Genomic DNA, 14,339 nt, shown 5'->3' on the forward strand with positions numbered 1-14,339 from the left:
GTTTTCTTTGTTTACAGTTCTGTTTTTTTTTTGTTAATTTGAAAGTTACTTTACACACAAAAAGAGAAGTTACCTAAAGCGTAAAAAAAACTTATGCAAACTTTTTAACCTGCATATTCTATTTTTCTAAAAAAAAGAAGTTATATATCACAAGAGCAAACTTTAAACTGTCCCATATAGCTTTCTTTAGTACAAAATTTATGTCTGCATCTACAGACAATCTTTTCTCTCCAGTTAGTGTACTCAACGAACGATTTGCTAAACGGCCATTTTGCGTTTGCTATGGTGTACATTTCGTAATGAAAATAGGAAAACTAAATTTATAAGCTTAATCGAAAGCTTCACACCACACCTATGTGTACGATAAACACGATTTGTTAGTGTATGAAACAAAACAAAAAATGAATTAAACCTATTAATGCTCCTCAGCTTACACAGCTCAATTCGTGACGAACGCTCCCGGCGGTATTCGATTCTGCTTGTGCAACTCGGCGAAAGCAAACTCGGCTCGCTGATAGTCCCAGTTGTTCTCCTCCAGGCACAGCTTACTCCATTCGGTGGTCATGTTGGTCTGTGCGGATAGTGCCTGTATCATCTGCAGCTTCGTATTATCGTCCGGTACCATTGAGGGTGCAGCTATCGTGCTGACGGTCGGTGCAGGTGTAATGGGCTGCGTCATGACCGGACTGTTCACCGGCTTGAAACACTTATCCTCTTGAAGGCGAGTAGCGACGCTAATATGCAGCATCTCGTTCCGTATGCAAAAGCCACCGTTCGACGGTACTATGACGAACGTGCGTTGAAATGATCGCATTAGTTCAGCGTTACCGTTTGCTTTGCGTTCCTTGAACACGCCGTTTACCGTCAATTGCAGCATGTGGGGCTGTGTGTGGAAAGGCAACCGGTATTTTTAGATTGTCACTAAATGGGTTTATTTTTTGACCAAACAACTTACCGTGAAGAGAGTAAGGTCGACGGCGAAGGTCATCAGATCGTGTTTGGTTAGTGGTAGTGACGATAGGTGTGTTACCACCGGCAATCTTCCTTGCTTCAGTAAACGACAACGTGAATCTAGATCCGTTTTATGCTTTATATTACGAGTTCCGCTCAAGTACACACTCATCCTTTAGAAGAGATTTAAATTTTTTTAAAAACTTCAGATTAGATCTTCGTCCAAGGAATTATTGAACGAATAGTCCTTGGCTTTGTACTTACTTTTGTTGATTAAATGAGTTGACGGTGTGCGAAAACATGGCATGCTCGTGGTACGCTTCGAGCAGCGGCTGCCTGTTATCGGAATCGTAGATAGCGAAATATTGTTCCAGAAATTGCCGAACAATATCGGATCCACCGGCATCGCATAGGAACGACGCCTTGGCATCCGGAAGTTTCATATCGTCTTCCGGAATGTCGAAGCTGATCGGTGGCGGCAGGTCAATATTATCCTAAGATTTCGAAGAACGGTATTAAAATCGGTTCTATGGAGGGATCCTCCCCTCACCCTCACTTACCAGCTTTAAAACTTTGGGAAAGCGTTTACGCACTTCACTATAAATAAAGGGTACAAAATTAATGTTATGCATTATAATGAGCGTATACACAGCACACAAGATAGCCGTTCGATGCATTTCTAGGTCGGAAATAAGGCTTCGATGCGGTTCTGGGAGACGCATTTTGGTTTTGATAAGTTGCAGCTAAATTGTCTTTGTACGTGCGATACAGTAGGATGGCAGCAGTAATCGGTCCTTCAAGACCATGGAGCAGATCGAACCCGATCGTTATGAGACATTGTAAAGTAGGTACGCGGTTTGTAGTTTGTTGGAAAGTCCTTTTTTTTCAAAAGCTCTTGCTTTTGAATCCTTATCGCGAATCTAGTTTGAAGAGAGATTGAAGCGAGCTCTGCGCTCTTTTAGTTTCTTTTGTCTTTTTAGAATTAAATTTTGTTTTCGCATTTGTCAAAATAATCAAGTTCCAATGTACGAGGAGTACAGAAACCACGTAAGAGATTTTCTCTACTATAAACCAGAGACATGTTTTGTCTGTTCTTTTACACCCCGCACCATGATCGACGACAGATGCAACATACGCGCAAAGGGCATATGTTTGTTGGACGGTGGCCGGTTTAGTAATTAAACGAGAACTTCTCGTTTCATAATTCCGGCTGTTGATACACAGGCACATGCTGTACTGTGATGTGTGCTCTAGGGGTGATGTAATTCTATCCGGTGGCTTCGGATATAGGATCTTGAAGATCCGCCAGTCCAGGATAAGGTAAGGCTGTTTGCCAAACGTATCCTCTAGGACCGCTTTTGTTCCGACGTGTTGGATGAGCTTTTTTGGCCACAGCTAGTTTTGCTTGACCCATCCGAGCTAGAAGATGATTTCCTTTTGTGACGTCAATCTGCAATTTATTGCTTGCGGTTCTGTAAGAAGCTATGGAACACATACATATTCTGACAAAGCGTTTAATGTTATGCAATCACAATAGTGATGGATGAGTAAAGAGCGCATCGCATCAATCTCTACAGTTTTGTCTTATCAAGGCACAACAAAAGGTAAGGTGTCTCTATTTTTTTAGGTTCTCTTTCCAACTAACTTCCGATATTGTACAAGACTCATAACGAGTAATTTGTTATAAGCAACCGTTACCGTAACCGCGACCGCTGCCAATCCTACCGTAATCGACATCATACAACTGACAATGCCTTTTAATGGTTGATTTTAAACTGACCTATATCTCCAACGTAAACAATCTACCGAACGGATATCGTACTTTTACAATCAAACTTTTAAATCACTTGTCGTGAAAAGGTATGCGTTAAAGTTATGAAAGAAATGAAAACATAAGCCTTTAACGCATCAATCTACTAGACTTGATCAGGACTTGTTAAAAGATTTCTTATCGCCAATTACGAATTAAGGCTCTGTCTTCAGTGATCACTTTGCACAAGCTTGGCTTTATATTTATCTACTCCCAATATATGCACACTATCCGTACAGAATTGCGTTCTGTTCCCAAACCAGTGTATCTCCTGTTCGTCGCACTGCTGTCGACCGCCCGACGAACATATGGCATCATCCGTCCAGGTACTTTTATCTTGAACGGGTAACACCAACACACAACACACCGAACGATGATGAATGTGTTAACGGAGGGAGGAACACTTGCAATTCAGATCCAGACGCACGATTTCTGTCAAATATAAGACAACATCACTTATTCACGTGACCCCGCACGCATTGATATACCTGATGTAAGCCGTATTATCGTCGTACTGTTTACGTAGCGGATTATCCTCCAGATTTAGCTCCACCAGTTTCAGATTCTTCAAGCTGTCCAGCGTGCTAAGGTACGGTATCTGCGGGAAAGCGAAGCGTGTGCGTTTAGAAACTTCACTTACCAACCAACGGCCCACGTCCCATGCCTACGGATATTTACCCGATTTTTAGCCAAATGAAGAATTTTCAAATGAGGCAACTTGTTGGCCATCGACTTCATGTGCTCCAGCATGTACAGCCTGTTGTCGTTCAGGTTTAGTGCCTGCAGCTCTGGAATGTGTTCCGCGATAATGTCAATAGCCGTGAGCATAATTTGCGCCCGAGCCAGCGCACAGAAGATATCGCTGAGGTCGGGATCGGCGTGGAACCTTTGCAAATCCAAGGCCTTCGTGTGCGGGTTGTAGCGTTTTACCATTGCCTGTTTCATGCGGCTCTTCAGCTGTTCGTTCATCTGAACGGGCGGTTGACTACTGCGCACATTCAACGTTAAGCGTCGACCATCGGGACATTCGATGGTACGGCTGGCCTGTAGGATGGCTGAGGCCACTTGGAAACCCTCCACGAAGAACGATGCAGCAAACTCGGTTGTTTTGTAATACAGCGGAATGAACACCATCGGGCTGAGCTGCTGTTGGATCGATCGAAGGATGAAATCCTTCTCGTACTTATGGCCGTACGGTATCTTCACCTCGTACCAGTACGAGTTCGTCTGTTTGAAAAGCTTTTTCGACAAATTTCCCCCATTCGATACACCGCGCGGAATCGGTGATCCGCTGCGTCTTTGCCGATTGATGAACCGATTGTTTGGACGTCCATGCATGTTGCCACTGTCGAAGGTATCACCGCTCATGGCTTCGTCTTCCTCGTTGAAGTGTGCGCGCATCTGGTTCTCGGTGATGCGACCCTTGCCCCGACCCCCGTTGAAAGGTTTGAAGCTAACGCGCCGCTGCACATTGGTCATGTTACGGTCGTTCCTATTCCGATCGTTCCGATCGTTCCAATCGCCACCACGTTCCGTTCGATCGTCATGTCCTCGATTTACTATTTCCGCGGCTAAAACAAACAAACCCATTATTGTACGGATTCCTCATCATGCCACCTTGTTTGGTGGAAGGTGTCAAAATGGCGGCAGCAGTCGAATGGTTAGAAGCGCATTACCATCGTAAAATCGATCGCCCCCATTGTAGCGGCCACCACGGCCACGGGTGTTGCCATTTCGAAAGTTTTTAGGCATCCTTAATATGAATTAGCACGAAAACAAGAACACAATTTCACGTATTATCAACCACGCTCTTCAGATTTGCTCAACTTTGATGACGAATTGACACATGCTAATTAGAAAGTTTTCTTTGTGGCGTAGATTTCCAACTAGACCAAGGTTAGCTCATTTCGTTTGACATTCATATTGTCAGACGAAAAATTAACGTTTAAGATTACGTATGTCAAATAAAATCATCTGAAAATAATGTAACATCCTAACGCATTATTTACGGAATTCAAAAAATATGAGTAAAATGGACTTAAACTTATGTTTCATTCTTTGACATTTTCAAATTATTTGATATCTGGCTCGATAAGAACCCCCCCCCCCCCCCTCCCTAGAACATTTTTTAAGAAACATTGTGAAGGCCGAAGGAAATTTAATACTGTTGTAATCGATGCAAACCTGCCAAAATCTCAAAATCGCGGGCCACAAAAGATTTAAAAATGAAAATGTCAGATTTTCATGACTGCTTGTGAAATTTTCTCACATTGAAATCGCTTTTTGAGAACCTAGCGCTTACATAAGCTACCTGCACGAGGCAAAGGAGAAAAAGCTAAAATCGGAGTCAAAAAGAGATTTCACAGCAAGAAAATATCTCAAACACTCATGCAAGTAAAAAAAATAAGGAAAATAATGTACTGTTCCATTATTATCATAGCGACACCCCACTGTTCATATTGTCATGTGGTTGTCATTGCTCTTATTTTCGTTGGTATCACACCTTCGCTGGCGTGAAAAACATCGTGCAAGCAGTTTCCCATCGTAACATCTTTTCGTGAAAATCTGCTAGGAAAAGTGTACCCAGCTTCAGCACGATGGCGCTCCGATTGTTCCGTTTGAGCCAAGATGTTGTCACGCCGCTGATCAAACGGGTAAGCAGGGACAGAATGCTTCCCCGTATCACGCTACCCAAATATTTGGCTTAAATACGGTGCCACCCATGTTTGTGTTGACGGTCGTTCAGCGGACATAACAGTGGATGAATCGTTACATAATTTGGATACCGTTTTCGTGGGTGGACGATAAAGTGGGCTGTATTGGGTCGGTTCTAATCAAGTAATGTACTCTTTCCGTTTCACGATGGTTCCGGTAGAACTGTACCGTTTCGGCGTTTGAGCTCCAGCACAAGAATCCCGTCCAGCGGAAGGTGGAACAAATCCCGAAAGCACAGTATGGTGGGCGCCATACGGTGACGATGCTGCCGGGCGGTGGAATCGGTCCCGAGCTGATGAGCTACGTCCGGGAGGTGTTTCGGTTTGCCGGTGTACCGGTGGACTTTGAAATCGTAGACATCGATCCAGCCAGCGAGGGAAACGATGATCTCGAGTACGCCATCACGTCCATTAAGCGTAACGGTGTTGCCATCAAGGGTAACATTGAGACCAAATCGGAAGCTACCGGCATTCTGTCCCGTAATGTTGCACTTCGCAACGAGCTGGATTTGTTTGTCAACGTGCTGCACTGCAAATCGTTCAATGCGATTCCGGCCCACCACCAGAACGTGGACGTTGTGATCGTGCGACAGAACACGGAGGGTGAATATGCCATGCTGGAGCACGAGAGTGTGCGGGGTGTGGTGGAGAGCATGAAGGTGGTTACGGTCGAGAATGCGGCCCGTGTCGCACGGTTTGCGTTCGAGTTTGCCAAGAACAACAACCGCAAGAAGGTGACTACCATCCACAAGGCGAACATCATGAAGTTGGCCGACGGCCTGTTCCTCAAGGTTGCACGTGACATTGCCAAAGAGTATCCGGACATTCAGCACAATGACATGATTATTGATAACTGCTGCATGCAGCTGGTGTCGAATCCGCATCAGTTCGACGTGATGAACACCACTAATCTGTACGGTAGTATTACATCGAACGTGCTGTGCGGTTTGGTTGGTGGTGCCGGGCTATTCTCCGGACGCAACTATGGCGATCACGTGCGTAGTTTAATATCGGAAAACCGTATCACTCTTTGTGCTAATGCAATTTAACATTTGTTTTAGTATGCCGTGTTTGAACCCGGCACCCGAAACACCGGTACGGCAATCGCTGGTAAGAATGTAGCCAATCCCGTGGCCATGCTTAATGCGGCGGTAGATATGTTGTACCATTTGGGACATCGCTACCATGCGGATTGCATCTCCGATGCCCTTCACAAAACGATTGATATTGATGGAATTCACACGCCGGGTAACATAACAAAGTTAGGCTAGAGCGAAGACTATGAATTAAATAATGCCATTTTTTCAATCTTTTAGATCTTGGCGGTAACAATACGAGCACCGATATCGTCCAGAACGTTCTGAAGCATCTAGCCGAGAAAAGAACGTACTGGTAAGTGGTCAAATGTAGTAATCCCGCGTGTGTGACTGCTGATTGTCTTCGCGGTACAATTACCGTATTCGTGCGCCAGTTACGATATTATTTGCCCGACTTTATTAGCTGTCAATGTGCATATTTGTGTTTGTTTGTGTGTGTTTGTCTTATTTTTATGTTAATCGTTCATCGCTCGCTCGTTTAATGTGTAACTTCCGATTTTGTGTTTATAGAATGTAGGTTTTAGTTGTTTAGTTGTGCTCATACCAATCAACCCGTTAGTATCTATCGTGTCGCATAACATAAACTCATAATTTTAGTCGCTCGATTCCGCATAACAGATAAATGTCAACCAATCTAGCTCCAGCGTTTATGTGCATTTTTACGTTTCCATTCTGTGATTTGTTTGTTTCGGTGCAATTGTGGGGATGTTTGTTAGACGTTTTGGACGTTTTTGCTAACATGTTGTGAATGTATGTTTCCATTCTCTCTTTTTCCATCACCTGGAATACTGTACGACCGCTTATCAACCTGCTAAATAGGCAACATGGATTATTGTACAATATTTAAACGTTCACGCTAACACCACACCTTCCCGAGAAACCCGAATGGTACGCATCGATCACACTTAAATAACAATATTTATCCACTTACAACAATTGGTGTGCTGGACGACGTATGGTGCATTTCCTTTACCTTTTTTATAAAAAAAATTAGTTGCCGAATGAGGTGTGATATTTCAAGTCTTGGAAACCCGACGTATTATTGCTCATTTCTTACTGCACTGCGGAATAAAAGTATAGAAAAAAAACATGAAAAATCCATTTGATTTGCTAATCAATTCCCAACACCCATAACGCTATACCGTAGTTTGATTGTTTTTTTTATTAAAGCTTTTCTTGTGTGGTTTGTTAATTTGGATTATTGATGTTTAACGTATCTTTTTTCATAAATTGTTTACATGAAATCGAAAGGATTTCCATCTCATCATTCAAGGGTAGCTGTGTTAATAATGCTCGTTTTCTATGTTTAGCTAGAGACGCCGTTTTCAGCTTTGTAAATATATTTTTTACCCATTACAATTATATTCCAAGCAGTCGTATAAAGCAATCATATAGGAAACCACACAATAATATTCGTACCCGTAGAGCAACAGATTGTTGTGATAAAGTTTTGCTTTTGATAGCAGATCAATTAGCGATCGGTCGATATGGATGAGTAGAATGCACCCAACTTATTAAAGCAAAATCTAAATTGGCACTAATCAAAACTTTCTTACCTCCCTTTTCCAACGATTTCCCCGTTCCCCCTAACTTGCACTGCACTTCCATTTCTTTTTTCTGCCGTTTCTGATAACTGATACGCCTCTCAGGAGTGTTATGAAGGAAAATTGAACGCATCAGCACACCAAACGGAGAACGAACGATGGTGCGGCGTGCTTTTCTGATTGTATGGCATGGCATGATGCATCCGCTGGGAAGGAAACAACAAGCGATAACGTAATAGCACGCAATTTAATGTTAATATGCTAGTAGAAGAAATTATGAAACTTCACCAACTGGTGAAACGGTCGAAAATTCTAGCCGAAAAAACCGACCCAGGCTTGCGATAATGGTAATCTCGTATGTTTGTGCGCACGCCTTCTTTTCATCGCATTGCACATCGAACGATTTACTTGCACATTTGCACCACCAGCAGCAACGCTACCTAATAATTGTTCTTATCAAACAGCTTTTTATTTGCTTTTGTTTTCTGCTGCAAAGCACTGTTGCAAGTATTGTCGCATTTCCGTACGCGTTAAATAGTTTGGTTTTTTTTTCACCCTTACCAACATTTTCCTTGATCGTTTGTTCTTCTCTAACAGGTACCCGGCGTATGCGTATATGTGAGAAGTTAGGATAGAACCGAAACAATGAAACCCCCCTCCCTAACCTAACCGAATCCATTTGTTCCTACATAGTACATCCTTGTACTTTCTTCCTAGCTGTAGACTCCCTTTTCCTTTCCATTCGGTCCAATAACATCTGGCAGGCAGTGGGAAAAATCATCTAATCGTCAAAATTGGTATTTGTGAAGCAAATTTCCCACTCTCTCTCACTTTCTCTTGGTGGATGGGATAACTTTCCTTTCTATACAATGGAAATAGATGCAAAATCAGCAAACATCAAAGCACAGGAGCATTGAGTGGAAGCATAAATCGGCATTGTTGAGCATAGCGTAAACCATTGGACGCGTAGGTTAGGAAGCAGGGCGTTTTTGGAACCGTTGGCAAAATATATAGGTTAAAAATTACACGTGGCAAAACAAAGAAAATGAATGAAAATTTAAATTACAACAAAATTTTACAATAATTTACACCTGTTTCCAAATCATGTCCACCTGCAGCATTTGTACGGGTTTCGTCTTAATTATACACCATTACAACAATATGTGAATTTTCTCGTGTTTACTTCGTTCGGTATACCTTCTTACGTTCATTGTAACTTTTATTTAAAATTTTCGTTTACCCGTTCCGTGTGTGAGTTTTAGTTTTGTATCCTCGTTTTGTATCCACCTGCCATGACAATGTCCCTGAAATCGCAATCACAATAATAACTAGATGCACTCATAAAAATTGCCTCTTTTAGAACACTCTAATCGATTTATTTCAATTTTTCCATTTTAACTCAAGTAGAGTCGGTTTGAAATTGCTATTTAGAAAGAAAAAATACTCTTCCTGCGATTGATGATCATTGACTTGTTCAGTAGGTGTGTGCGTGCGTGTGTGTGTGTGTGGGTAACAATCGTCCACCTTTGTTGTGTCCCGGTACGATTTTGTAATGTTTTGGGACGGGATCTTCTTGTTGCGTACTAAGATGTGACTATTGCAGACTATCTATGACGACACTCTGCATCGTTTAAACAATTTTGTACCGTTTAAAACGTGTGCACATTTCATTTTACAACCGAAAAGTGAGCTTGATATGTATGATTTGATGCAAAATTGGAATATATTGGAAAACGAACCGATTTCTGGACCGGCCAAACACAGAGAAGTAGCTCACTTTTCACAGAACTAAACCCTCTTCGATTTGTTCCCACCCTTGTTTGACACTTTTCTTTTTTTCTTCTGTTTTTACATTTAATGTAATGAAACCAATTATGATTTTATCTACGATTGTAAATGCGTGCACCACCTCCCCCTTTCACCAACCCACGTCAACGTCAACGGTTGCGCAGAATAAAACGCAAGCTCTGGCCTCTTCACTCCATCTCCAAATAACGTACTGCAAGGATATAGCCGTGTTCTACGGCACGCGCGTGATCCTGCACCAATCTTTATTCATCGGGCTTTGGAAGGAATTTGAGTGCGGATTTGAAAAAAAAAAATTTGCCATATTTATTGTAATAGGGACAGTTAGTTTGGTTCGACTATAAATTGCATACGATTTAATTTATTTTTCTTTTTCAAAACAAACAATTGATTATCGCTTTCCCTGGTTCAAATCGTAAGTTAATCGATTGCAGAAAGTCTGGACTACCAGAGTATTATGGTGGAAAGAAAAAGTCAATTTGGAAAGAATGCAAAACAATTTCAAATGTTTTTTATTTGTTTTTTTTTTAAAGTGAACGAAAACTTGTTACGATTGACAAGGGTGCGAAACCAAATAGATATGTGAGTAAGACATGAAAAAATACATGATAAACGTTGAATGAAACGCCATATGCATATCGTATATTGATTTGTATTTATATTTGAAAGAACCTTCCGAAATCATAATTGTACTCATTAAATTATTTTCATTTAGGAAATAAATTTATCTTTCATTCTGATAAAAGAAAGTATTGTCTTCCTTTTGTGTGGCTTGAGCTAATACATGTCTAACCCCGTTCGTCATCGAATCCTACAGGTGGAGCTGTTATTAAATAGGTGTGAGAAATTGTGTGACGTGTCTCCCCCAACGGGTTAGTGCGGAACGGCGTAACTGCTGCGCAATGCTCAAAGTGTACTTAAGGCAATGCAAATAAACGCATATCGTACGATATTTAAAGGGTGTCCCCATATGACTCTTAGAAAAGCAAAAACAAAAACGTTTGAAATGAACTGGGTATGTAAGTCTAAAGCAGATAGTAATGTTTTATGTGTCACATTTTTGATAATTATATTTAGTAATGAATATTGACAATTTGTTCACCGATTTGGTGTAGCTTAAGCAGCACGTTGTAGATATTCCTCTTCAATATCAAATGGGTGAGTAAGGACAGCTCATGCTTTAACTGTTTACTATGGAATTGGCTATGCATGGCTCGTGGAAAAATACGACATTTTAAGGATTTCCCATGCAGAATAATGTGTAATTGCTTAAATGTTTTGAATAGATCGGGGAAGAAAATCAGAAGCCACAATAAATTTAACAATACTAGGGCCATGCTTAGTCAGCTGATAGCCGATAGTGGTCTTTAACACAGCGACAGCTGTAGCTGCTACATGTTAGTTGCAAATAAGTCTTGATATGACGGGCATGACTCAAGCCTAAGCCCCAACATTTGCATTCAAAATTTTCCTATTTAATTCATTTAAAACAAACCAATTCCTCGCCTTAGCATCTAAAGATCTGGGACTCTTCTGAAAAACGTAAAAAATAATTTATTTTTCTGCACGCGTACTACCCTATGACCACTGCATTCCCATAGTGGCTACTTGTTTTGGTTGATGCCTGTTGTCTTTTTTCTCTTTTCGTCAGTTTTTCTAGTACAGTCACTCGTCGCGGGTGTGTGTAGGCTCTCCCCACTGCGGTTCGTGAATCGTATGTTCGTTTGCGTAACAATATGATCCACTCTAGCCGGGCAATCCGATGGCCTTCTAGCGCTGATGCGCACCTTTCGTGCATGTGATAAAATCCGTGCTTGTTTATCGTGTTCGTAGTGTTTATTGGGAGGTGATAATAATTTGCTCACCAACACGCTGGCGTGTATCCTTCCGTGTTTAGGATGAATTTCTGGCGGATGATTGCCTGTCGTGAGAATATAGAGCGGAACAGTGTAAACCGAGTACCCGTATATCGTACGATGTTTCGCGTGTGCGTGTGTGTGTGGGTGTAAGTGCGTGAGCATGATTTTGGGGATGATGTAGCAGTCGAACCAATAATGCAGGCCGGTGTTTTGGTGTAGCGAAAAAGCATGAAATGAAAATTGTTCTACACTACACTCCGTGTTAATGGATAAATTTACAATTCTCTGTTACCCTTTCGGCAGTTTAATTCACGGGTTCCACATGCTCTTCGGTCGGGCTACCTGGTGGGTTAGCTGTCAAAAATGGAATAAGAAACTCGGCACTGTGAGCGGTGGCGCGAGTACGCACTCGAGGCATGGTACAGAGGCGAAACAGAGAAGGAAAAAAAACGCACACATTTGGCTTTTGTTTTTGTACTGCACTTTCTCACTGTAGTTCCGTATGTGTGCCCGGGAGCATGTTCCGAAAGTGCGTACGAATTGTGTGTGTGGGGTGATTTTTTTTGTTATTGCAACTTCAGTCCCTCTCGTGGTGTCGAATGAGAGAGCGAATGAGAGAGCGATAGATATGCTTTTGCGAATGTACACAGTGGTACCAATGCAGGAACCGATTGGATATGCGAAGTTCAACATAAATAACTTCAGTTTTTGTATATTTGGTTGTTAAATCATAGTTAGTTTTGTATTTTTGGAGAAAAAATTGATAGAATTGTGTTGATTGCATCAACGAGATAATTGCAAGCATTTTATCATTTACTCCGCAAGAAAAAGGGTAGCATTCAACGACCGTCCGACCGACCCACTCATACACAGCAACGAATGCGCGGAAGCAACGACGCATCTCTCACAGAGTGAAAGCGCTCATCGTTCATCTGCCATATCCATCCCCACCATTGTAGCGCACGGAAGCTGCATGTCCTTTTCTCGTCCTCGCGGCAGGTGTGCGCGTAGTTCACTCATTTTGCTCCCATCGGTATCAGCACAGCACAGTGATAAGCGGAGTAACTCTCGATATTCTGCGGACGGTCGGTGGTGTTGGTTAGCAGGACAGCTGCCGCAGGATCCCTGGGGATGGATGGACTGTGTTTCCGCTGTTGGTGAAAACGTGTCGTGTGTTCGAGCTGGAAGGTCCGGTACGGTACGCGTACCCAGTGTCCTTTGTGAATTGGAAGTGCTAGGCAAAATGTTTACGTGAACGTCCTGTGCAGCAAGTGGATAAAAATCCAAATCGCAGCAACCTACAGAGTCCTGCCAAGTGAAGGAAAATCTTTCACCGAGAGGAGCTGCCACGTTGTGCTAAATTTTGTTCCCGCACGGGAGTGTTCGTCGTCCGTCTCGTAAAGAAGTACAAGTAAATGTTTTCTCTGTTTTCATTTCCAGCAGGTGAAAGTCGCCTTGTGCTTTAGTTGTGTTACGTCCAGTTTGTGAGATATCTTCTTAATAGCAAAAATGTGTACGTGTTATCGCGAATCGTCGTTAGCCGCTTGATTGGGCGAAAAAAATTATGTATCCATTTTGGTTGGCTCGTGTAATTTGTATTGCAAATGGAACATGTGCTTCGTGAAGAAAATCTAAGTGTATGTGTGTGCGAATTGTGCCAATTGCGATCCCCGATCCACTGCTACTAAAGTGTTACCGGCAATAAGAAGAAGCACAAAAAGATTAGTGTGAAAAAAGAAATCCTTACCAAACGTGGTTTAGTCTGTCTGCTAGTGTTGTAAAGTTAAAGAGCGTCATAGCTACCGGTTCCATTGCACCCGGTTCCCCAAAGGCAAGCAAAATGGGGCCAAATCAGAAGATAAAGGTTTACAGAACATTGCTCCTGACATTGCTCGTCCTTGCGCCAGCATTGCTTGTCGCAGGGGCTAGCACCGACAAGCTGGAAAAGCTGGCAATGTACGAAGCGAAAGAACATGTGCTGATGAACAACATGATTCCGGAGCAGGAGTCGGCCGTTACGATGGAAGGCAAAAATCTGTCGAGGATAGTACCGAGCAAGGCGAAACCAACGGAATCCCACGCTACCGATGTATCTATCAACAATGGTACCGTGGCACGCACGGGGAAAACTACCACTGGATTACCCAGCGAATGTGAGTTTAAAAAAATATTTTTATTGAAATATGTTCCAAAATATTCTATTTTTGATCTGTGTAATTTGTTTAAACCTACTTAAAGTTTCTGATAGTGGAAAATAATTTGGATACTGATTGCAAGCTTTGATGACATCTAATTTTTTTTAAATAATTTGCCACGCTGGTCAGTGGTGATAGCAGGACGCAAGACTTGACATATCAGCTACGGGCTAAATTAAGTCAAAGATGCCAGTAATGAGGCCCCGTAGTGAGGACTGCGGCGTGAGAGGCGGCCAGAAGATGATGTACGAGACAACCGCGCCGGCCTTAACACGGAAGGACCGGGGTTCAAATCCCAGGCGGACCGTTCCCCTATAGTGAGGACTGAACATCCAACTACGTGGTATCTGCGAGTCTAGTAAG

General features: G+C 42.4%; 3 protein-coding genes across 15 annotated transcripts in view; 2 read left to right on the forward strand and 1 right to left on the reverse strand.

The window, feature by feature from the left end:
* Window positions 1-421: 421 nt before the first annotated feature.
* On the reverse strand, window positions 422-4,523 carry LOC126559775 (nuclear RNA export factor 1). Its single transcript, XM_050215949.1, has 7 exons — window positions 4,438-4,523; window positions 3,440-4,332; window positions 3,250-3,359; window positions 1,512-1,548; window positions 1,216-1,445; window positions 956-1,124; window positions 422-883 (listed from the first exon to the last, which is right to left on the reverse strand). Exons 1-7 carry the CDS (start codon window positions 4,511-4,513, stop codon window positions 440-442), a joined length of 1,959 nt encoding a protein of 652 aa, XP_050071906.1. The 5' UTR covers window positions 4,514-4,523; the 3' UTR covers window positions 422-439.
* Window positions 4,524-5,238: 715 nt separating this feature from the next.
* The window catches only part of LOC126558244 (isocitrate dehydrogenase [NAD] subunit gamma, mitochondrial), a 517,410-nt gene continuing 508,309 nt past the window's right edge, over window positions 5,239-14,339 (forward strand). For 4 of the 8 annotated variants that reach the window (XM_050214218.1, XM_050214219.1, XM_050214220.1 and 1 more), the window contains exons 1-4: window positions 5,239-5,415; window positions 5,637-6,470; window positions 6,537-6,723; window positions 6,792-6,871. In XM_050214218.1, coding sequence (XP_050070175.1) covers window positions 5,359-5,415; window positions 5,637-6,470; window positions 6,537-6,723; window positions 6,792-6,871 — 1,158 coding nt within the window. In that variant the 5' untranslated portion in view covers window positions 5,239-5,358. Of the gene's footprint in view, window positions 5,416-5,636; window positions 6,471-6,536; window positions 6,724-6,791; window positions 6,872-7,391; window positions 7,441-8,221; window positions 8,266-8,713; window positions 8,768-14,339 lie in introns of those variants that run through there. The other 4 variants (XM_050214216.1, XM_050214217.1, XM_050214215.1 and 1 more) reach the window with 4 other exon arrangements.
* LOC126556861 (low-density lipoprotein receptor) overlaps window positions 13,622-14,339 on the forward strand; it is a 161,988-nt gene continuing 161,270 nt past the window's right edge. For all 6 annotated transcript variants that reach the window (XM_050212399.1, XM_050212395.1, XM_050212394.1 and 3 more), the window contains exon 1: window positions 13,622-13,934. In XM_050212399.1, coding sequence (XP_050068356.1) covers window positions 13,622-13,934 — 313 coding nt within the window. The remainder of the gene's footprint in view (window positions 13,935-14,339) is intronic.

Source organism: Anopheles maculipalpis, chromosome 2RL (genome assembly GCF_943734695.1).
Source record: "Anopheles maculipalpis chromosome 2RL, idAnoMacuDA_375_x, whole genome shotgun sequence".
Classification (NCBI taxonomy): Eukaryota; Metazoa; Arthropoda; class Insecta; order Diptera; family Culicidae; genus Anopheles; species Anopheles maculipalpis.

What these genes read in the sequence shown, in the direction of transcription:
- LOC126559775 (XM_050215949.1), bottom strand. Translation starts at nt 4,513, where the DNA reads ATGCCTAAAAACTTTCGAAATGGCAACACCCGTGGCCGTGGTGGCCGC. An exon ending in TTCATTTGGCTAAAAATCGG is followed by an intron (nt 3,360 to 3,439) that starts GTAAATATCCGT and finishes GCTTTCCCGCAG; the next exon opens with ATACCGTACCTTAGCACGCT. An exon ending in TCGACCTTACTCTCTTCACG is followed by an intron (nt 884 to 955) that starts GTAAGTTGTTTG and finishes TTCCACACACAG; the next exon opens with CCCCACATGCTGCAATTGAC.